This window comes from Tympanuchus pallidicinctus, unplaced genomic scaffold (assembly GCF_026119805.1).
Source record: "Tympanuchus pallidicinctus isolate F22 unplaced genomic scaffold, pur_lepc_1.0 scaffold1, whole genome shotgun sequence".
Lineage (NCBI taxonomy): Eukaryota > Metazoa > Chordata > Aves > Galliformes > Phasianidae > Tympanuchus > Tympanuchus pallidicinctus.
In genome coordinates this window covers 42,306,193-42,329,990 of record NW_026294618.1, presented here as the reverse complement: position 1 = coordinate 42,329,990, position 23,798 = coordinate 42,306,193, and the positions used below count along the sequence as shown (strand labels likewise).

The following is a 23,798-nucleotide window of genomic DNA, read 5'->3' as shown; positions in this document are numbered from 1 at the left end:
GCAACGAGCACCTGTTTAAACAGGAGATGCACCTCTTCCTCAGAGCTTGCAGCTGTAGCAGAGGAATTAGTGCCAGAGAAGATCACAAGATAGAAGCAGAACTGTCAAATGTCACCCTTCTAACTTAAAAATGATTTCAGTAAGTTGTTATCTAATTTAAATTTATTTGTGAAATGCTATATTACATATAGCAAGAGCACACTGGTATGACAAAGTACCACTATTTGGAACCAGTAACAAATCTTCTATGAAGAACTAAAAGCAGCACATTCCAGAGCAACAAAACTTCAGTACTTCTGTACAGGAGGAGGAAAATTAGTAAGGCACTTCCCTCTGGGGTGGCGACAATGCAAGCATATGTGTTCTTTGAGGCAACACAATAGTAATGAAAATGTTTCTTTTGAACAGACTTACTGTGCAAGACAAAGGCCTGGGTGCTCCTAGGAGCAGCATGTAATAACACTGAGCTAAGCCAGAACAAAACACAGCAGCATAGTACAAAAGTTTTTTTTCATATTTTACTTTTCTGCCAATATTATTATGGAAAATTAACACAGAAGCCAGAGCATAGGCCAAAAGTTGGTGGCTAAAAGGCTCAGGTGCCCTAGGTGCTTTCGAGTCACGGTTATTGATGGTTTCCCTTAAGAATTCTTTTTTTCTATATAGGAAATGATTCTAGAGTTCAGGAAGACTGTACTTACTGGAGCTATTTTAAAAGATAAACTGTCTTGGCAAAGAAGTCAAATACATGTAACTAAAAATTAGGCAGCTTAGGAAATGGGCAGGCAAGTTCTTCACATTCTGATAAGTTCTTTTGTCAACCCTCTCTTTTTCTAACAACCATCCACTCATTTATATCCTCTGTTTCTAACAACCATCCACTCATTTATATCCTCCCTCTACCTGAGAAAATCTAGATTATTTTTCTTCTTAATTTAGGACTTACTACTTTAGCATACTAACTATATTTGAAACCACATGTTAAAAATTCTTTGGATCTGCTGTTTGCTAGTGGTCTTATGGTTTCAGTAAACATACGTTTGTTACAGTGAGACAAATATATTAAATTTTCAGTAGTGAATATTCTTCTATACTACCAGCCAATAGGCCTAAATTGCTATACCGTATACACATTGCACTCCTGTCCTTTATAAAATAAGCTTTAATTATTTCAGCCCTTAGTTAAAAAAAAAAAAACAAAACACCTTTAAAAATAATTTAAAATTACACTTCTTAACTGTTCTGGATTATGTACTCACTGATGTGATTGTAACTCTGGGGCCTCTCCCACCTCTGGTTCTTCCCACTGCCCTGAAGCATGCTACTGTTCTCTATCTCACAGAGTTGCAATGATTTAAAAAAAGGTTGAGAGATACTCAAGCTTTTATAGGGATAATTATGTTCGGTAGAGAGATATGAAATCATTCTGTTGCTTGTTCTTTGTAAAGCTGAAAAGACAGAACTCTTGATCATGCATCCTTCAAAGCTGGCAGTGCCAATTCTAGTGTCCAGAACAGTGCCCAGTTCAGACATCACCTTTCTCATACGGAATTACACAACCAGTGGTTCCCAGCACTGCGTTAACTTTTCTTCGTTGACTGTGTTGACAACAACATGATCACGATCGTATTGCGAGCCCCCTGTAAAGGAGAATTCAAAGTGCACAGATTAGCACTGACCTAAGAGGCACACTGTGTTCTGGGTTTCAGGGCTACTCTAATAACTACTGATGTAGATGGCTTTTCCTTCTCCTAAGGCACTGAAAATACAAATTATATTCATTTTCATCACCATCAGTTTTTGGAATTTCCTTTGAAGCAGGGAGATCTGCCTGCTCCTCTCCACCTCCGTCACTAATTCACCACTTCAGCTTTTTCAGCCTGAATGGACAAGGAAGAAAACACTGTAATACAGTCACATCTGACTCCTTAAAGACTGCCATTTCCCAAAAATCAAAGTTAACTGTTCAGTTTCCCTTCAGTGGTTGTCACTTTCTTCTAAAGATCACATTTACACTATGAAAAAAATCCTTCTGTTAACAGTCAACGGAAGCAAGACCGTACCAAAAAAAAAAAAAAAAAATTATATATATATATATATATATATATATATAAAATATATATATATATATATATATATATATATATAAAATATATATATATTATATTAGAACAAGCCTGGGGATGAGGTTGAGTCTCCTTTATTCTTCACACTGTCACCTTATATTTTGACCAGCTGCAACACAGGTTGCCATACACAGAACACAAGCAATGTTGAGCTGTTCCCAGTGGGAGCTGGGCATACCTGAATGTAAAATATATCCATTTCTTAGATAGGCTTAATTTACTACTCGTGGTACACAGTGCCAAATGTGCTCCCATAGAAGAGGAGCGCTACTACTATTCTCACTTGGACTCAGAAGCAGAGGAAAATTCAACTAGAACTGAAAGTCAGAGCTGACTGCTTTTGATCTTGTATGTACTGCAGAAGCATGAGCCACGTGCCTTTCACATGGTACCACCCCTGCTATAGCTGGTACCACTGCTGTACTTCCACTGTAAGCAGCCATCTGTACAGAACATTGAGACATTCCTACAGACACCCATCTGTCATTCTGCACCCTCTCCCATGCCTCCCTACAACCTCCTTATAGGAAAAGAAATGCCTAGCAGCTGGAAGCCTCCTGTGATTATACAAATACAGACTCTAACAGATCCTAGAAATAACAGGCCAGGTGTGTGTAATTGGAGTCCTACGTGGTTGTGCACATTTAATAGCAGCTCTTTTGTACTAAGGAAATGCCATTTCAGGCACCTTAGCTGATCTCTGCTTCAGAGATCTGAGGGAGGCTTGCTGGTGCCACTGTCCTAGATCAGAAAGGATCTCTGAGAATCATGGAATCATTAAAGTTGCAAAAGACCACTAAGATCAGCTGGTCCAACTGTCAGCTCATCCCCACTGTGCCCACTAACTGTGTCCCTCAGTGCCACATCCACATGGGACAGTGACTGCAGCACCTCTCTGGGCAGCCTGTGCCAACATGATTCACATCTTTCCCATCACCAATGAATGACTAAGAAGTAGTAGAGACACAACATAAATATTGGCAAATTTCTTCGGGAAAAAAAAAAAAAAAAAAAAAAAAGTGGGAGAAGAACACCAGATCAAATACATCCACAGGAAAAAGCTTTAACCTGCAGGCACAAAAAAATAACGTTGGCTACATCACTCAGTTATCACTGCAAGGCAGGAAGTACTTTGTAAGCAGTGTTCGGTAAAATATAAATGTAATAATGGGGAAAGATCAGATTTCTTTCGGTAGAATCTGGGGTTATTTGCTATGATGAGAGCCGTGCTCTAGGCAAGCCGCTGCACCATGCCGAGTATCCACTGGGTGGCATTGTGCAGCCAAACAGCCACAGCCGTTTACTAAAGAGTTCATTACAGCTACATTTGTGGGCAAGAATGGATCAGCAGAATTGGCAGAAAGAGATGATGTTCCTACTATGCTTTCTCAAATAAATGTACTTACAGAACGGGTCTGTACTTTTGTCATCAGACCTATCCATTATGAAGTTCATCAGTTTTAAGTGCAAAATATGTGATGTGCTTTTAATGTGATTAAGTGCACACTGCGTGGTAGTAATCTGCTTTTTGGTGCAACTTAGAACTGACTACAGAAAAAAAATGTTAGCAGACCCGACTTGAATTAGGACTGTCCTTTGAACTGAAGTCTTTCTGATAAGCTTCACATTAATCACTGCCAACTTTGTAGGGCTGTAAAGAGAATTTATGAGTATTTGTGTCAACACTGTATCACAGTCAGACATTACATAGCCCTTGTCTTGCAGTTCCGCCTGTCCCAAAGTGCTGACTGGTGACTGATTTTTATTTTTTTTTTGTGATTGTTGTAGTTAAAGCCACAACATCAATCCAGAATTGATTTTAAAACTGCTAAAAAGAAATCAACAGCAATAAAAATGATTATTCCCTCCAAAAAAATGCAGAGTTATGTAGGAACATCTGACCATGATCACTGTGCTGCTTTATCAGACCTATGAAATTGTGAAAGCAAACCCTGTTCAGAAACAGTACCTTCATGAAGCAAATTGGCTGTGACAACTACAGTAAGATGTGCCTTGAATGCAGGTAGAAATTCTGTCACAGCAGCCTAATATCATGTTCACAACATAGGTATGGCCATTAATGAACAAATGAAAAAACTTTTTTCATCTATTCGTGTCAGTTTACAGTGCTGCCTTTGCTTTCCTAATATCCTTTGCCTATTGCATCTACAACTAATGTATAAGAAAAATTGCTCTATACAAATTAAAGTTAATGAGAAGCTAGGTAAGAAAAACTTCGCTTCAGCGTTTTTAAATAATTATATTCACATTACCCAATGCTGAGTAAAATTAACTGAGGGTATCTACAACACTGAGTGGACACTGGGAATACAAGATAAGCCAGTACTGTGGGTTCCTAAACTCTGTGCAGGAAAACTGCAACAAAGTCCTATGGCCTGTATAACTCAGGAGGTCAGACTAGCTCATCGGGTCTTTTCTGATTCTAGATTAAAGTAACTGTAACACCATCTTTAATTTATAGGCACGTTTAATGCCTATCCCATTGGAAATACCATGTAATTAAGACACAATATAATTAGATAAACACATTTGCTTACCTTTGATATCTAAAACCAGCTTAGGTTTCATCTTGCTGTAAATCCTGCCATCAGGACTAATATGCCAATACTGTTTGTCTTCATTCCGCTCAAAAGACAGACCAAGTTTAGAGCCAGGAGTGATAAGATTTCCAACAATTGTCAAGCAGCAATCCTCTGCCATCTGCGTAATCAGAAAGGCAACAGCAATTATTCAAGCCTTACTTCTAATATCCACTATTTTTTTTTAATCAGACAGAAGGGATGAAAGCAGGTGAAAACAGAATCTAAGAACTCCATTCCCCTTAAGGAATGCATTTTTCTCCTAAATTCAAGGCTGTTTATTTCTACATCCATTCCTGTTTCTGCTGACACTCTCCACTAGGTAAGACATTAAAACAGGCATTGTTGTATCACATCAAAAGGTGCAATCAGCACCTGTCTCTATCCATGATGGATAACAGATGCTATGGAAGATAACATTCACTCTGCTCTGCATGCTGAATGTTCCTAGTACATTCTCTCAGTTCATAGCACTTTCTAGACCAGAGACTTCTCCATGCAGAGCTGGTATATCTAATACCTACATGCTTCCTGTCCCGTGTGCAAGTTTGTTACTACTCACTCATATCAGTGCAACACTTTCAAACACACACCTTTCCATATCATAACCCTTCTGTAGCAAGCAGGTCCACATCTTTACCACTACTACTACAACAACAAAAGAAAATATTTATTTGATATGCAACAATTGGCTTTATTTGATGCTCTCCTTCCTGCACCCTGCCTTATTCTAAAGGTGGTTTGTCCACATTACAGGCAGTCCTGGCTAGTTAGTCTCTTCCACGCATCACCTCTGCTGTCTTTTTGCTGTTGCTATTCGTTAGCCTCTTCTAGTTCTGCAGTAACCTTTTGAGCTTGAGAAAGGACATAACCTCACAGCGTATTAAGTGTCACAGTATGTCACAAAGGTATTTTCCTCTTTGTTCTATAATTCTTTTGTAGTCATCTATCAGATTACGTGATGTCACAACTCTGCAAATATCTTTAGGGCTAAGAATATTGGCTAAAATCAAGCTGATTTGAAAAGAATGCTAAGGCTGTCTTAGTGGTGAATTATAGTGAATTGTTTTGTGGGAACAGCGATCACCACAAGCCTCCCTGTAATTCTGAATTTACTTCAGTGGGAGTTTAAACATTCATCTGCCTTTATTGATATGGCCCTAAATTATTAAAATATGCCATTTTGGGAGAGGAGGAATACTTCTTACTATCATAACCTAGAATTGAAATACGCCCCAAAGTCAGTCAATTTAATTCTCATTTGTATCTAAAAGCTGTCTCCACTGGGATGTGGAGGACTCAAAGCTTCCACATGCATTCATGAGCCTATTGCATTGTGCATCTCTAAGAAACTTATCTTGTTTGAGGAAATCTAAATTCTTATCAATTTCTGCTGACAAATGAGAGGAATGATATTAATATCCTGCTCCCTGAGTTATCCCACCTACCCAGGAACCTCAGGCAGACCTCAGCATGCAGTGATCCAGAGGCACTAAGGTGCCCTAAACTTAGAGCCACAAAAGCAGAAATTCTTCCAGTGAACTGTCTGCCTACATGCATGCACCTACCCACCCCTGAGTTCCATTTTCTAAAGTGTGGCAAAAACAATTTGAGCAAAATACAAAGACTTTGCTGCCATTCAAAAGAAAGATGGCAAAGTTCCATTACTGAAGATCAGTGCTGCCCTCCTGCACTCCATGCCGAGTTACCTGACTGCTACACAGAACAAGCTGTGTATTTTCCACGTACAACAAAACTGCACTATCAAATACATGGAGAAGAAAAACGAAAGAGCTTTTATCCAGAATCATGCAATACCATGCTGTTGTGATATAAAAATTTGCAATTAAACGTTTGAGGGAAGTCTTTTGTATATGATATTCAAGCTTTTAGCTTACTGGATATAATTTCACTGCCTGCATAAATCCCTTTTACCACTGCATCTGTCCTGTAAACACGTCCAAACAATGCCTTAGCTTATTAACAGCAAGATTCTTCCCACCAGCATAGATGACGTGGTTATAAACACCTGCTTTTGAAGTTATACAATCCTATAGAAAAAGTTCACATGATTCTTCACAGTCAAGGTGTTTAACAGTATTAAAGTAACTTAATTTTCTTTGGCCTGCATCCCTACCTAAGACTGTTCATGCTTAAACATTATGAACTGCAAATACTTCTGCTCACCTCAATGACAATTTACACAATTAGTTTTATGAACTGTGAGAAAAGTAGGACCTCATTTGGGAAATTGTACGGAGGCATGGAAAAAGGATGGAACTTGACAAACATGGAATAACCAGCGGGGGGGGGAAGGAGGGGGAGGAAAGTAGAATTTCATCCTTAAGCTTGTCTGAACGCAGAAGAGGATATAACCTGATACTTCTGCAATGTTTTTGCTGTGGAAAAAGAAAACAAGAAAGTAAAAGAAGCTCATTAAAAGCATGATGATGGTCTTCCAATGCTGTTTGTGTTTTGTTCATCCCATCCCTGGAGGCACTGAAGGCCAGGTCGGATGGGGCCCTGGCAGCTAAGCTTGGGGATGGCAGCTCTGACAATGGCCCAGGGTTGGAAATGGGTGGTGTTTATGGTCCCTTCCAACCCAGCCAGTTCTATGATTCTATCATTTATAAGATTACTATTCTTTAAGGTAAGTAAGTATATAATAACTGAATCTCAGATTTTCAATGACATCAGGAAGAAAGGTTCATATGACACCTAAAACAAAATCCAGAGTTCAGTGCAACAAACTGCCACCAAACACACACTAACCAAAAGCTCCACAGATACTGTAATACAGCTGAAATTGAATAAACCTAGACAATGAACTAAGACGATTTCAGTTTCTACTCAATCAGTGAACCCTGTGATTGAAGAGGGAAAGAAATAATTCACACTGAACTTGAATCCTACCCGGCATCTTATGAATCCATCCTGATAAACCCAGATTTGATCATCTGAGTCTACATCTTCTGCAGCCTGTATTCTGAGAAGATTCAAATTGTCCAAGTTTCCATCAGTTGACATGAACTTTCCTGTTTCCTTGTTCCGAAGCCTGAAGTACACACGTTTCTGTAGAAAAAAATACAATAAAATAGAAAATGCCAACAGCAACAGAACTCAAACCACAGTCTCTCTCATGTACAGCATACCCTTCTCTGGCAAACTTCAGAGCAGTTCACTACTCAGTGCTCAACCTGGTGTGTCTCTTTCTTTCAGAAATCTTGCTTTTCTGTTTTAGGATTGAATTACAAAGTCCCTACCTGCGTAAGATGATGCAAGCTTTGAAAACCTGCCATTCTGCGGGGAGACCTAGTAGTAGGCTTCCCTGTGCACTGGGATCGGCACAGTGGGATGCTAAGAATGTTGAATTCAGAACAGCAGCAAATTTCTGTGTAGATGCTCCTAGTCTTCACAAAAGGTGCACTTGGGCAGTGCTGCTTATTTCACTGGCATCAAGTGTTACACTTCACATTCATGCTGTGGCTTGTTTCACATTCACTTCTGTTTAGACAAGGTGTTGGCCAGGGCAGTCAAAATGCATTATTCCTAGCTGTGCTTAAGGCTACACAAAGACTGCTCCATGACAGTAAGCATTTGTTACCAGTACAAGCAATCTGTAAGTTACAGTTGCTTCCTCAATAAAATACACCTCCGCAAGAACTTCAAAGGCTCAGGGGATTGCTGCAGCATTTGGACCAAATTACAAGGTCCCTATTTGAACAAAACAAAAATGACAATACTGGAGGTTTTATATAGAAAAATAATTTGGAAATCTAATGTATGTAGTAAGCAAGAAAGGATTTTTCAGACAGCACAGTATCACTCCTATCAGAAATGATCCAATTTTGTTGACCAATTTTTTTTTGTTGCTGCTCCAAAAATAATGTAAATATTACTGACTATACTAGTGAGGAGCTAGTGATAAGACTTACCTATATATGGTATTTATAACCATTAGTTGTTAATACTGCTCACTAATCCTTATGTATGGTCTTCAATATTGTCATTTAAAGTATCCTAATGAACAGTTTAACCAGCAGTAACACAAAACCACATAGCATAATCAAATAGCACTTATTACAGTGAAACCATAGAGCAATTTCTTCACACAATTGTCATCAATGAAGCTTTTGACGTGCAGCAAGATTTTAACACTGCTTTCAGTTGTATAATACTGCCTCATCCCACAGCTAAGTAAATCAGTACTTCACAACCTCACATCAGCCACTCACCTGCAGTAAAGGTCTCAGAGAACCTATCTGAGAGCAGCCACTCAGTTTGTACCAATCTGGAATTTCATTTGGTGACAGCAACATCTGACGTCCCCTGTAATTACTATGCTCATAAATTATCCATCTATGGGGGGAGAAAATGAAAAAAAAAAAAAACAAAAACAAATAATGCTTTTGCTGCCAAAATCTGCTTTAGAATAATAATAACAACAACAAAAATAATAATAACAATAAAAAAAAACAAAAACAGACTTAACAGAAATATACCCCAAAGAATAGTAGTGTTAAATATTTAACACTAACTGATAGCACAAGGATTCTTCCTAATGGGTCTTAAAAATAACAAAATCATGTTATTATTTGGTCAACAGAATTGGAGTGCACTGGATTTCACATTTCGGAGTCATTTAAAAACTACAAGTTGAATAAACTTCAGTTCAGTGAGCTAAGGAAATCCCTATTAACTATCCACTTGAGGGCAATATTGAGCTATCCAACAGCATCTTTTGCACATGCTTGGGAATTTACCTCTTCAAAAGAACACATTTAAATGCAAAGGAACAGTAAAAAAAGAAATGTGATTCTTCAAGGTAGAAAACCTTGCGGCAAACATCTTGGTGGTAAAAATTAGCTCCAGAAAAACACAAGAAGAGAAATTTAACAGATATATTGAGATATCGAAAGATTTTAAACATCATGGACTACTTTTTTCTTTTTTTTTTTTCTTTTTTTTTAATTTAAACATAATCTTCTTGAGAATAGGGAACACAACTGCTGAGAAATAGGTTAAATGAATTTAACTGATTGATTTGTAACGAGTCTGACTCAATTCCTGAAGACCTGAAGTCCTCAAGAGAGATTATTATAAGCACTATGCTACCAAAAAGGGCTGTATCACAGTCTCATTATATCAGCGTCCATAAACCAAAGTAAAAGAACAAATACAAAGCTTATTAAAATGTTTTGAACTTAGGATACAAGACACAGATCACAGATCACAAACTGTATGATTTGTTATGATCAGGACCTAAAGCAAAAGCACAGAAGTTAGATTTAACATTGCTATGCAAGCTAGCTTTTATAATATTAGCAGGAGAGTTGGGACCCGCTTCCTAGTGAGCTTTGTTCAAATTCATTTCAGCTTCTTAGAACATCACAGGGCACCTCCTTGTGAGTTCGTGACAGTGTTGTGGAATCAGGATGAAAGTAAGTTTCTGTAAGTACAGTGTGCATTAATGCACTATGCACATTACAGTGTTCCAATTTTATTCTCCTTAGTTTCTACCACCTGTGGTTTTTTGTGGTTGTTTTTTTTTTTTTTCCCCACTGTTGAATAAATACATAATTCTAAAGATGCAAGAAGTGAATTTAAACTCACGTGCCACCAAGGACTTGAACTGAAGCTATTCGAGGATTATATCCCAGGAACTGGAGATTTAAGATTTCTGTAGTGAATTCTATTTTTTTCCCTTGGAAACCCACTTTTTCAAAAAGAGCTATGCATGGCTCAGACAGCTCCTGCACAAAGAAGATGAACATTTTCACAGGAATTTAAAAGCCAAAACGCTGACTGTGAACATCATTACTTCATGCAACCCCTTTTGTATCACCGTTTTCAGATTGTTACAACTCAAAGACCCTGAAAAAGGTTTTTGCTTTGCAATAGGATGCTTAAAAGAAACAAATGAAAATGTCATTAAAAGCCCTTATAGAAAACACACAGGGGATCTTCTTGCATGCAACATCACACTTGCTCATCATAAAGGCACACAAAAATCTGTGGACAATTCTTGCATATCTTAATTATGTTTTAAAACGCATTCTAATTAATGCCATACCTCTCTTCCACTGCAGTAAACCCCAATCATTGTAGGAATTTTCATTTTCAGATCTCAACACGCAGATAATACTGGTTTCTATAGCTTCAAACTACGACAGTCTTGTCAGCATTGCTTGTTCATCACAGCTTCCATTTTTTTAGCTTCTGTAGTAGACTATGATAGTATCACCAGGCAAAAGTGTCAAGATTCATACTTCTGAGGTAAAATTCATGACTCAGACAAAAACTAACATCTGAATTTTCCCAATGGCTCTGGGGAGATGATTCTTCTTTCTCTCTGTCAAAATGTTTCTGGTTTAAAGGATTCCTACCCACACAGAATTTCCTGCATCACTGAATCTATTTTAAATGCTTTCTGGATAACGAACCTTGGATTCTTTTCTGTGCATCAGATACCTTTAGTGGATTGGAAACAGCCTCTCATAATTATGGTCTCTCCCTGGAAACTGGGAGGTAAGGATTTGAAATCCCTCAGGGTAAAGTTAATTAAATCTGAGTATCCTGGTGTCACAACTTATAGTCACAGACAGGGAGAGGCAGGGTCATTTTTTTTCTCACCAGTCTTCCAGTCACAACTGAGTAAACCCAATGCCACAGACAGAAGAGTTCCTTACTGCTGAGATGTGTTTGTATACTTGAAACATATCAACACAGAGCAAAGTCTGAAGAGACTCACAATGATCTCAGTCATGAAAACAGGCCATGCCAAGACTGAGATGTCTCCACATGCACACAGCACTGAATATCTATGCTTCCCTTTGCTTCTGTAAGGAAAAATTTAATGTCAACCAATTTCTTGACAGTGCTAAAATTCTTCTTTAACCTTCCTTTTGATGTTCAAAGGCCCAGATGATAATGTTACGTTAACATCACCATCATCTCAGCAGTAGTCCAGATTATCACAAAGCAGCTGAGCTGTTTATACTCCTGTTTGCATGCACAATATTAGTTAGCAGAAAACACCAGAGAGGTCTTTCAGCTTAATGCAAATTCAGAGTAGACTAATCCCACTATTAAAGGTTAACACAACTTAGACTTTAAAACATAAACACGGGTAAAGAGCCCAACGTGGACCATGATTATTTCCCAGCATCTCTGAATCTTCAGCCCTTTTACAGACCTGCACCTGCCTGCTGTGATATAAAACAGGTCAGACAGCCACCCTTGAGCCACATGCAATAGTTCAGAAATAATCTAATTACAAAGAAAGCACAGAGAAAAAAGGAAATCCTCCAATTTTCAACCACACCTTCCACTCTGGGCATTTTTATCCTTATTTATTTAACATTCAGCAGCAACATTGTTATACAAAATATTCCCCACAGCAAGAAGTGCAAGGTCATCTTAGAGTTATCTATCTTGCAGTTCCTCCCATGCATTACTCTGTACATTGCAGACTTCAGTATATCTACATATAGCTATTTCACAGAGTTGCTCATTAAAAACAAGTATTTTCAGCATGACTATTCAAGTATAAACCACATCCATGGTTGAATTTATATTATGTTCAGGGAAAGGTGCACATAGCAAATTCAAAAAGGAAAAACACTCTTTTCTATCTGTAACAACTACTTGGAACATGCAAAGTAAGGACAATCAAGTAAAGATACTGAGATTATGAATAAAAGCCCTTTTAACTTTCACTTCCAAGTTTATAAAATATCCCTTATGTTGTTCTTTTAATGGTCCCTTAGAAATGGATCTCTGCAAAATGGAGCTAAGCTGGGTAGTTACACCAGCTTTGCATATTAAAGCAAAAAAAGGCGCTTCTTGGATAGAAACAGACAGAAGAATCACAGGGAAAGTTGTAGGCCCAGCAAATGGTGGGGAGGAATAGAGAATGTCACTGCCAAAAATCAGCCACAAAATAAATGTGACAGATAAAACTGGTACCAAGAATAAATTCAAGATTGCATAAAATTATGAAAAATGAACAGTATAATATCATCGTTTTCACCTAACTTCTTACTCTCTGTATTATCGTTAATAAACAACTGAGTAAAGCAAGCCATTTTTCTCTTCTCAGGTAAGAAGTCTCTGAAGAAGAAAGCACCACTACAAAACCTGAAGATAGACACAGCTCGTTACCACTGTTTGAAGTGTGATAAATTGTAGGGCAAGAACAATTTTCAGAAGCTTTAAGAACCTCAAGAACTGTCATTTGGCCGTTTTAACACAAGAATCTCTGTGACAAAGAAAAATTTTTCAGGAGAAAAATCCTACTAGTGTGAAATAAGCATTTAAGACCCAAGAGCTTGATACTGATACGTACAGAAGAGCCTATTTTAATCCGTGGTGACCACCCACCAAGTTTGGCTAGAACAACTTCTGTTGTTCTTAATGCCATTTGTCTACAGGATAGTCAAAGAGTTCACAAGGCAGACATACTTACTGCAAATGTTTGTTTACGCTGTACCAGAGACAATGCTCCAGAGACATGAAAGAGGATGACACATTTTAGTTCTCCTTTGTCAACTGCTACATCACTAACAAGTTACCAAAATTACAGTGGACTGCAATACGGTTGCCAGATTCAAAGAGGAGAGTCAATAAGGTACTCCTCCATTTTTAGAATGAGTACCACCTCTTTTGTAAAGTCGCATTAAGTTCCTGGATTCTTGACTACATTTTGCTAGTAATTACTTTGATCTTAAGAGATACTTGCAGTTTCCATAAGCGATCCATCATAATGATTGGTTACAGGCTTGAACAAACTTGTTCCTGACCACTGAGGAGTTACAAAATATGTAAATGTTGTTTAGGTTTGTATCCAACACACAAAACAACAGTGTCTGATTTTGCCAAATGGCATGGGGTGTTGCTTTATTTTATCTAGAAGGGTACATCATTTCACAATGAAAACAAATTCCATTTCCCTGATGATACAAATAACGTTTTATAATTATATGTATCTCATGCAAAGTTCTTTAGCTGAAGTTTGCTCTTTTAACATGAGTAAAAAACAATGATCTGAATAAAAATATAACTTCACCCTGTCCTACTGCCATTTGTCAACTTATTTTAAGCGATCTCTTCTACTGGGAAATAAGAATCTGACACATCCTTAACTATCTTTATGGAAGTCCTTTTTAAGCTGCTATGGAGAACAGCAATGCCAGACATCTGTTCCTGTGAAGTCCTCTCTTCTGCAAAAAATGGCATAGAGGTACAAAAACTGACTGCAGATAGGATGTTTCACTGCTGTTGCACAGGAAAAAGAAGAGTGTTGTTCTACTGTTTACATACCCCTAACATTTTTATTGTCACAAAAGGAAAAAAAAAAAAAGAAAAAGAAAAAGAAAAAAAGAAAAAGGAGGGGAAACATCAGTGTACTTATCTGCTTTACTTACTATATTTATCATCCGTAAAGATTTTAGAGCTGCTTGGGACAAACACCCCATTGCCATCAGATCCGGATAGATTCCCTCTTCTAATACATACTGGTTACCAGAGAATTCTTCCTGGTCAAAAACTATACAGCTGCAGGAAGAAGCAGAAGAAACTGTCTTTTAGGAAAACTGTGGAAATAAAATGATGGTAGTGTTTCTGAGTCTTTAGTAAGAGGTACTTGCAGAAACATCACGTACAATGTTTTGTCTTTATAAGCTAAACATCAGTGCGTATGTGTGCATACCACAAAGCATTGTAAGTTCCCACAGGTAAAACCATTTCAGATGTTAGAAAGCCGTTTGATTTTTTTTTTTTAATTTTTACCCATTTCAGTGATTTTTCAATACTCGTTTGATATAACTTACCTGCCACCTAAAACTTTTGAAGACTTCACAGTAAATGAATCAATACATCTTGTGTTTTTTTCAAGTATTTGACAGTTACCCTTGAATTCAGGCTCTGAAAATAACTGGACCTTTAAAGAGTCATAAACATATTTAAAAACAATTAATGCTTTAACCTTCATCAACACATCTCTACCATTACTTCTATAGCTGCATTACTATATATTCAATATCCAGACTAATTCAGTTTCATAGACTTTTGTTACATTTTCAGTGTCATTACTCAAACAAGGCCTGCAAAGCCAAAAAACACCTCTGGTTGCAAATAATTAAGCAGCATACAAAATAATTCAAACAACACTAACAAAGGTAGCTACTTTAACTATCTGCTGGAGAAGACATAAATCCCCACACAACAGATAGAATAGGCACATGATTAGAAAAGGGTAATAAACTGTTCTGTTTTAATTTCTTAATCCATTTAATCTCAAAAATGCATACTCCTCTTATGAGCAGTATTTATCTGTCTCTCAGAGCATAAGTGGTGCACAGTCCTGGCAAAGTACTCAGACAGCATGCCAACAGGTGTGGTAAATATTCTTGGGGCAGATGGGCTTTATGTGCCTGTTGTAACTATAGCTGAAGTCACGCCAGTTCTTTCTTTCTGTGCTCTGAGGATGAGAGGGTATGAAAGGATAAGTCACCCAGTCTTTTGTCCTTGTTAAAAGGAAAAAAATTCTAAATAGCAAACCTGCTAATTTGGTTAGAAGACAATTAACTCTGATCACACAGAAGTCATTCACATTATCACATGCCTACCAGCTTTATTCACTCTTAGCAGAGATACGAGTGCAGGCATGCACAGCATTTTCCAAAGAGGAACATGCTGACAAAGGATACAGTCTGTTGACTACAAGCCATTATTTCTTAGTTTCCTTAGGATAAAGTCTATAGTCGTAAATATTTTTTCATGCATATAGAAGAAAATAAGCAGCCTGGAGATTTCTATTCCCCAGAGTTCATACATATTCCTATACTGGATACTCCAGTAAGGCGTGTTACTAATTATGAATGCAAATTGGGAAAGCCAAGACTTTTCTCCCTGGTTTTCAGTTCCATGACACATTCACTATTTTGACTGAAATGAAAGTAACAACTCCCTACAGACAAAAAGACAAAAAGGTTCAGAATTATGAAAGAATTATGAAAAAAGGCTCCTCTTTAGTCCCACTGTCAAAGAATGTTCTAGTATTTGCACACAGGAGAAAGTCAAACAAAAATTTTGTTGACCCACTGAACAGACAAATTCACTTTGCCATTTCCTTCTCTTTTTTATTGACAAATATGATGTTAACTTTTAAGCCCAACTCAGAAAGCAGCATTTGTAACTGAATGAGTTTCACTTCAAGTGCAACCACCACTAGCAGAACAGTTAACAAAGGAGCTAGGTTGAAAACAAAGTCACAACTATTGAGTACAATTAACTTCTGCAACAGACTCCAGGTAACTTCAGCTGGTCACTGAAGCTCTGCATAGATGGGCACAGGCTCCAGATCTTCAGAACAATTCTAATACTCTCAAATAGCACATCTACTGACCCAAAACACTGACTTGGCCTAAGAAAAGTTCTAAGGACAGCTGTATTACATTCCAGCTTCCAAGGACTTTCATGGCCTCAGTTAGGAGGTTCAGAAAGCAGCCCTCCTTCTTCACTTAGCATTCCCACTCTTTGACTAATGGACTATCTATGCAAAAACCTGGGTGTTACAGTATACAAAAAGCTTGATCCCATTTACTGATGTTACACAGACCACTACAGAGTATGTTTCATGCATTTAAAGAAATATCTTACCTTGACTTTACCCCTTTCACTTCCAACAATATCCTACAAAAATTTGGAGAACAAAAAAGAAAAAAAATTTAAGAAGTGCTAAATTAACCAACATTGAAAAGTTTATTATTAATCACTGCTTAAAGAATGAGCATGTAAGTTGGATTCAATAGAAAAAGACTACCTAGAAATACTTCAAAGAAAGTTGCAAAAGAAGCATAAAATTAACCCCTTACCATAACAATGGGTTGAACTGAAGATATTTTGCAATTCTTCCCCCCCCATGCCTCAATGCTGGGATATAGCCCCTTATCCAGTATGTATTGCTCTCCTGTAAATTCAGGATTCTCATAAGCCACCCACCTAAGAGAAAGAGAAAAAAAAGCCAGTGGGTAAGTGTCATGTTACTTTTTCCAAAATGCAAGACTGTATATTCATTATACCTTAACGTAAGAACCAATCGATTGTTTATCCCCTCAAATGCTAAATTGCAATGCTATTAAATCTCTAAATCAACAAATTTACGGATCTGGTTCTCCAAAACTCTTGCAAATTCTATTTCAATTTGCCCCACTATTTCAATATGATCCAGAGTAAATAAACTAAATCAGACCACAAGTTCAAATACATCATCTGACCTGTTCCATATATTCATTGATGACCTGGATAAGGAGATGGAGTGCATTCTCAGTAAGTTTGGAGATGACAGCAAGTTGGGAGGAAGTACTGATCTACATGGGAGTAGGAAGATCCTACAGAGGCATCTAAATAGTCTGGATAGCTGGGCTCAGGCCAGTGGGATGAAGTGCAACAAGACCAGATGCTGGGTCCTGCAATTTGGCCACAACAACCCCAGGCAGTGCTATAGGCCTGGGGCAGAGCACTGGAAGACAGTGTGGAGAAAATGGACCTGGGGACATTGGCTGATCCTCAGCTGGACATGAAGCAGCAGTGCGCTCAGGTGGCCAAGAATACCAAAGGTATCCTTGCTCGTATCACAAATAGTGCTGCTAGCAGGAGCAGGCAAGTGATCATCTCTCCTGCACTCAGAGGGTACTGTTTTCAGTTCTGGACTCTCAATACAGGAAAGACATTGAGGCTCTGGAGTATGTCCAGGGAAGGGCAATGAAGCTGTTGAGAGGTCTAGAGCAGAAGTCTATGAGGAGCAGCTGAGGGAACTGAGATTGTTCAGTCTGGAGGTGAGGAGGCTCAGGGGAGGGGAGACCTCATCGCTCTCTACAACTCCCTGAAAGGAGGTTGGGACAAGGTGGGGGTCAGGCTCTTCTCCTGCATAGCTAGCAACAATACAAGAGGGAATGGACTTCAGGGAAGGTTCAGGAGGTTAGGGAAAAATTCTTCTCCAAAAGTGATCAGGCACTGGAACTGGCTGCCCAGGGATGTCGTTGAGTCACTATCATAGGAGGCATTCACGGAACATTTGGATGTTGTACTGAAGGACACAGTTTAGTGGAGATATACTGGTAGTAAATGGATGGTTGAATTGGATGATCTTGGAAGTCTTTTCCAACCTTGGTGATTCTATAGTCCTATGGTCTGTTAGATACCTTAAAAGCTGTCTCCAGTAAAATCATTGAGATGTTTCAAAATTCTGTTGTTTTATCAAGTTTTTCTCTCCAGAATATCAGGCAGATATCAGAATAATATTGTTTCGTTAAAACTAACTTTGAGAGTAATTTGGGCAGTAAGACATATACAGGCAGCATTAAAAGTCAATATTACAAAACTTTAGATGTTTTTAAGCAAACACTCAGAAATCTGCAGAAAGTTAAGGTACAACAAAAGGCATAAATACTAATGGTGGTAGAGTGTGATGCTGGGGTGAACCTGCTGGGGTTCACAGACATCAGCAGGAAGAATTTCCTTGATCGTTTAGCATTAAAGCCATCAAAAATTTAATTGGATTAATGTATATAAACTCAAAGCAATTAGTATGACTATTTAGTCAGACCTCATTCCTGATACAGGCCACAAACTCAGATTTCTGCTTCAAACTCACAACTTCATCTCAGTCAGAAACAGTTAACTTTTAAGACAAACGTGAACTACTAGAAAAGCAACCAAATCATTGCACAGTCTCTCCAACACTCAACTATCACTGCAGTGCTTTATTTCTGCTCTGAAGTACCTACTATCAGTTGGTCTTGCTACATGTAGTCTACTACGCTCAAGTAAACTTTTACGGCATTCTTCCAATCCAGGGTCAGTGCTCCTGCATCAGCACTCCCTTATTTTTGTCACAAGCTACATAAATTCTGCTGCCTTTCACTGACAGACTTTTTTTTTTTTTTTTTTTTTTTTAAAAGTACTGACATTAGAACTGGTCACAGTAACAAGGGGGAATGGTCTTAAGCTGAGACAGAGGAAGTTTAGGTTAGATATGAGGAGGAAGTTCTGACACAGAGGGTGGTGACACACTGGAACAGGTTGTCCAAGGAGATTGTGGATGCCCCATCCCTGGAGGCATTCAAGGCCAGGCTGGATGTGGCTCTGGGCAGCCTGGTCTGGTGGCTGGTGACCTTGCACATAGCAGGGGGTTGAAACTAGATGATCACTGTGGTCCTTTTCAACCCAGGCCATTCTATGATTCTGTGATAACAATTGAGTTTCATTCTTTCATTTGTTATATTTATGCACGGACTGGGACATCTTCTTGGTTATACAAGACAATCTACCCATAGCTTTTCATTTTTTCCTATGCATTACATAAGGAGTGCATGTTAGCTTATTTCAAAACACGCTTTCAGTAGGTTCTTCATACAGAAGGTCAACACGAACAATAGCAACAAAAAAAAAGCCTGACATCATTACATGTATTATATTCCATTAAGCTGCAGGTTTAGTCCAAGAACAAATGCCAGATTCTCTGCACAGACAAGAAGTGAGGTGACTTCAAACCGAATATAGCTATAGCAACACGTACATGCTGCGAGTACGGACTTCCTGTTATTTGTCCATGGCAAGCACTCATAGAGTGATTCACGTTTATCACTATTTACATCTCTTGGTTTGCCTCAGATATAATCAATTATTCCAAATTGTTATGCACTAATTACTTAAGGCACTTTTCAAGGCACATTTCAAAATTGCCTCATAGTAATTCATCAAAGAGACACTGGTATGTAGAATAAATTAAGCTGAAAGTTCAAATGTCTCAGGTGTGTTTAGACCTGTATGCTACATATACCAAAAGAAAATCAGGTTTCATTAATCAATTTCTTGAGTGGATTCATGTTTGATTTTTCAATGCACTAATACCAAGGTACAACTGCAATGCGTGACAGTTGAACTTAATTGATATTTATGAAAACAAGTGTTTCTGATATTAAGTGAAACATAAAACATGCCAGATCCCTTCTAGGGGCCTCTCAATAGCAGGCATTTCTTTTCCTCCTTTCTAAAAAGAAGCCTGAGTACAGAAGCAATGAAACTTTAAGCGTGTTTACGTGAAAAAACAGTGGGATTTAAATTAATAAGTCTTGCTCTTCTATGCAAGTCAGCCCATACTGGAGAATTTCTGGAGTCAAGGCTTGCTGGTGAAACCCCTGTGCTCTTTCACTTTTTCAGAAGCCCACACAGCCTTCCAGCAGCACAATAACAGCAGGAAGGGGGAAACTGAATGCAGCACCAGCTGAACCTCTCAAACTTCAAGACTATCCCTAGGACAGAGCAGTGTTTTAATCCAACTTCTGACCAACAGGAAGGGCTACACAAGACCTAGCCTCCATATCTAAGCAGAAGAGTCACACCTCAGCACCACAAGAACTGAAGTTTTAGACTGCAGCCTACCCTACAGGGAGCAACTTTCCTTAACATAATAATTTGGTAACCCTCATCCCAACAAACTGCCTTAAGTAGGCCAAGCAACAGCCTCATCCCAAGTCACTGCCAAAAGTGTGCCAAAGTCCTCATTCCTTTGCACTGCCTGTCATGCTGGAATCCTGCTCTCAGTGTTGCTCAGACTCATATATAGTAGGACAAATCACCTGCTGTGAGCACCTGCTTCCTTCTCTCTCGGCTACAGAAGAAATCATAGAATCAAACACCTTAGTATTAAACTAAATGACACAGCTGTAAAAAGTTAAGCTTTCAGGCACAGAAGATCTCCATTAGGTCTGAAATAGAATCCATAACATTTAAACCTTAAATACTACATGTAGACAACAGGTTTAAATTGGTCTATATGTTTATCTCATAGACCATGTAGAGCCAGGGAGGAAAAAAAGGCACTTGAATGACTAACAGGAAAGAAGAGGTAATTAAATTCCATTTGTAGGGAAGAAAGGAAATGTGTTATTTACCATTCTCATTTGTGCTTGTGATTTCTAGTGTCCCACAGACGTGTGAACTTTTTGTTCTGTTCAACATCACTTTAGCTCAGTTCAGAGAAACTGAACTAGAGGGAAAGAGAAAACTCTGTTTGAAATGTTCCTGCAGGCAATCTAAGGCCTCTTACCTATTAAAGAACCCAATGGGGGTTTGTTCCTGTACAGTGCCTCCTTAGTTCCACTCACATTACCATTCTGAATGCATTTAGATTCAATATATTATATTTTGACTACTATCTGCAAACTATCCATTACTTAACGATTTCCTCACTGAACAGACATGCACTAGAAGCAGAAAAATCTGTGCTGTGGACTAATCACTTGAAAATCAGAAGGAAACCAGTATGAATTACAAGACCACAGTAAAACAAATACCTGTGCAGAACACACCCCTGAAAACATTCTTCCACCTACTTAAAGAAAGGATCAACTAAAATACAGGGGCTTTTTCACTAACTTTGGCAAAAGCTTCCCATGTTTATGGATAAAGAAAAGGCACATTCGGAAACACGCAATTCCTGTGATTTTAATAACCATTAAACATAAGCTTGAAGGACTATTAAGCAAAGAGGAAAGTCAAAATTATACAACGCAGTTGCTTTAAGTACTTGCTTAAACTTGTAAAGGGTGTTACCCGTTGCTATTAAATACTTTCATTTTCCACCACTTTCAGTTCTGCCAACTTGGGAGTAAAGATCAAATCCTACTTTAAAAAAAAAAAAAAAAAAGGCCTCTCCTGTTTTCAAGCAATCTGAATTTATTTTCTCCTAAACCAAACGGTACAATAGAATGCCCTGGATTCTGTGCTTGGCCAATCTCTGAAGAATGCTTGAAAGCAAAACATAAATCAACTTAAAAGAAGTCAATACTCACTCATCACTTCTGTATATATTTTTCAAGGTGTCTTTAGAATGGATTTATCTAAGACATTAAAATATTGCTTAGAAACATCCCTCAGACACAACAGCTGAAAATCTTAATGCAACTTGCTCTCCACTGCCCCCAAAACAAAATATTCATTCCCCAAATGCAGAGCTGTGCTGCCTTCAGCATACAGTTTAGAGATGCAGTTTAGCTCAGAAGTTGTTCAGTAGTATCTACGTTCTGCTGTCTCAGCCTTTCTTTTCTTTGATATACCCTTTAAATTACAGAGCAATCAAACTCATTATGTGGGAAATACAGATTACATGTTATCTATTACTGCTATATCTGCTTACTACAGATACCTGTAGTTAAGAAAGAAAAAAGTTAGGGAAAAGTTCAGGGCTTCTTACAGTTCACTTTTTCTTTTTCAAATGAAGTATTTTCAGTACGACACCAGGAAGGTTACTTAGAAATACTACTACAAGCTTTTATTGAACCTGAAACAGTTCAGTATGACATCACTTATATGCTAGTCTAAATAGATCTAGGAATTGCTCAATGGATTATTCATCACTGTATGACTGATTTCTTGGTAGGAAAGATATAAAAAAAATTCTACTTGAGGTTATTTAATGCTTAAAATCAAACAGTTTTATTGCCAATCATGACTTTACATGATTCAACTTCCTGTCACATTGGCATTTACTAAGACCACCACCCCAAAATGCTGCAACACTCACAACATCTTTGGATACAAAATGCTCATACCAGACTGTAAAACTGGACTGATAGTAACTTGTTACAAACAATACACCTAAATAAAAAACATGCTTATTGCTACAAATTACACCTTTAAGAGACTAGCAAGTAAGATTACAGGAACAGGAGCAGTCTGTGGGACAAGGGTTTTGTTTGTAATAACTTCTAGCCAATTTTACCATCAAAGTATCGGAGTCACTCTTAATTACTAGAATACTCATACTGAAGTACGATTCCTATCTCAGCTGCAACAGTCACATTTACTAGAACAACTACACAAAGGGCGTGATAGGCACCCACAATTTGTTTCCCAACCTTCAGAGGAGATTCTTTCCCATGAATCTTCCTTGCATATTACAGAAGACATAAGGGCACAGCGGCTTCAAAGGTCACTATGCAGAAGAAACTGCTGTCGCATAACTTTCATACAGAAATCAAAAGCATTCCTTTGAAATGCACTGAGCTCAATTCTACAGTCTTTACCCAGACAAAATTTGCAGAGATATCACACAGATAACATGCAGAAAGACTTAAGGTGTGGCTGGGTAAGGCAGAGCTCTCAGCAAGTCACCTGCATTCCAGAGAAAGAAACTATATCTCAGATTTTGGTACTTGGAGACATGACTGCTAATATTTGTTTATATTTCCAAAATACTTTGATGCTGTCTCCAAGGCTGTGGAATTCAATCTGCAATTAATGGAACCAACAAATCAAACAGAAAGATACACCAACTTATTAACTGCGTGTGACAGCACAAATGACACCAAGCAGAGGATATGGCCACACCAACCAATAGTTTTAAGAACCTTAATAAACAACACTCCTCCCCACCCCTCCAAAAAAAAAGATAAAAAATTTTAATTGTGGTATTCACTGCAAAAGTAATGCTACTTTTCAGAAAGAAACAGCATTTTATACACAACTCTGAGAAAGAGTAAGTAATTTGCCTCTGGTCAAGCACAAGAAGCCCAAGCAAAAATCAGAAATTAATTCCATGACAATTTTGCTGCTGAAATGCTTCTAAAAATACAGCCATGAGAACAACTATTTTTATCTCTCCGATTTTATCTCATTCACTTTCATACTTTGCAAGTCAGCAAACCAACATCTCAGTGTTGTAGCCAACACGCTCCAGTCAAAAGCAGAAATTTTTATCTGAGGACATAACAGAGACACTACAAGACCAAGTACGGAAAAAGCATGATCAAATTCAAAAATTCTAGAAATTGCAGATGCACTATTAAACAGCAGTTAAAACAGCACTTACACGCCACTCAGCACATTTATAGATTGTGTTCTCAGCCCATATCCAGTGTCTTTCAAATTGGAAACAATTCCTAACACATTAATGTTAGAACCTTTTGATCCGAAGTCTTTTTCACTGTACATTATCATATGTGAGCTTGTGAAGTCCTGTTAAAAAAAGAAAAGAAGTGCCATAAGAAGAAAGCTACGTGCTGCC

The 23,798-nt window shown here is 38.1% G+C and overlaps 1 protein-coding gene across 3 annotated transcripts in view; it reads right to left on the bottom strand.

Annotated features, from left to right (window-relative positions):
* Nucleotides 1-144: 144 nt before the first annotated feature.
* CRYBG1 (crystallin beta-gamma domain containing 1) overlaps nucleotides 145-23,798 on the bottom strand; it is a 64,093-nt gene continuing 40,439 nt past the window's right edge. For all 3 annotated transcript variants that reach the window (XM_052698572.1, XM_052698583.1, XM_052698592.1), the window contains 10 exons: nucleotides 23,604-23,749; nucleotides 16,603-16,729; nucleotides 16,388-16,420; nucleotides 14,557-14,666; nucleotides 14,152-14,281; nucleotides 10,340-10,479; nucleotides 8,962-9,085; nucleotides 7,640-7,798; nucleotides 4,685-4,847; nucleotides 145-1,640 (listed from right to left, as the gene is read on the bottom strand). In XM_052698572.1, the coding sequence (XP_052554532.1) occupies nucleotides 1,552-1,640; nucleotides 4,685-4,847; nucleotides 7,640-7,798; nucleotides 8,962-9,085; nucleotides 10,340-10,479; nucleotides 14,152-14,281; nucleotides 14,557-14,666; nucleotides 16,388-16,420; nucleotides 16,603-16,729; nucleotides 23,604-23,749 (1,221 nt within the window). In that variant the 3' untranslated portion in view covers nucleotides 145-1,551. The remainder of the gene's footprint in view (nucleotides 1,641-4,684; nucleotides 4,848-7,639; nucleotides 7,799-8,961; nucleotides 9,086-10,339; nucleotides 10,480-14,151; nucleotides 14,282-14,556; nucleotides 14,667-16,387; nucleotides 16,421-16,602; nucleotides 16,730-23,603; nucleotides 23,750-23,798) is intronic.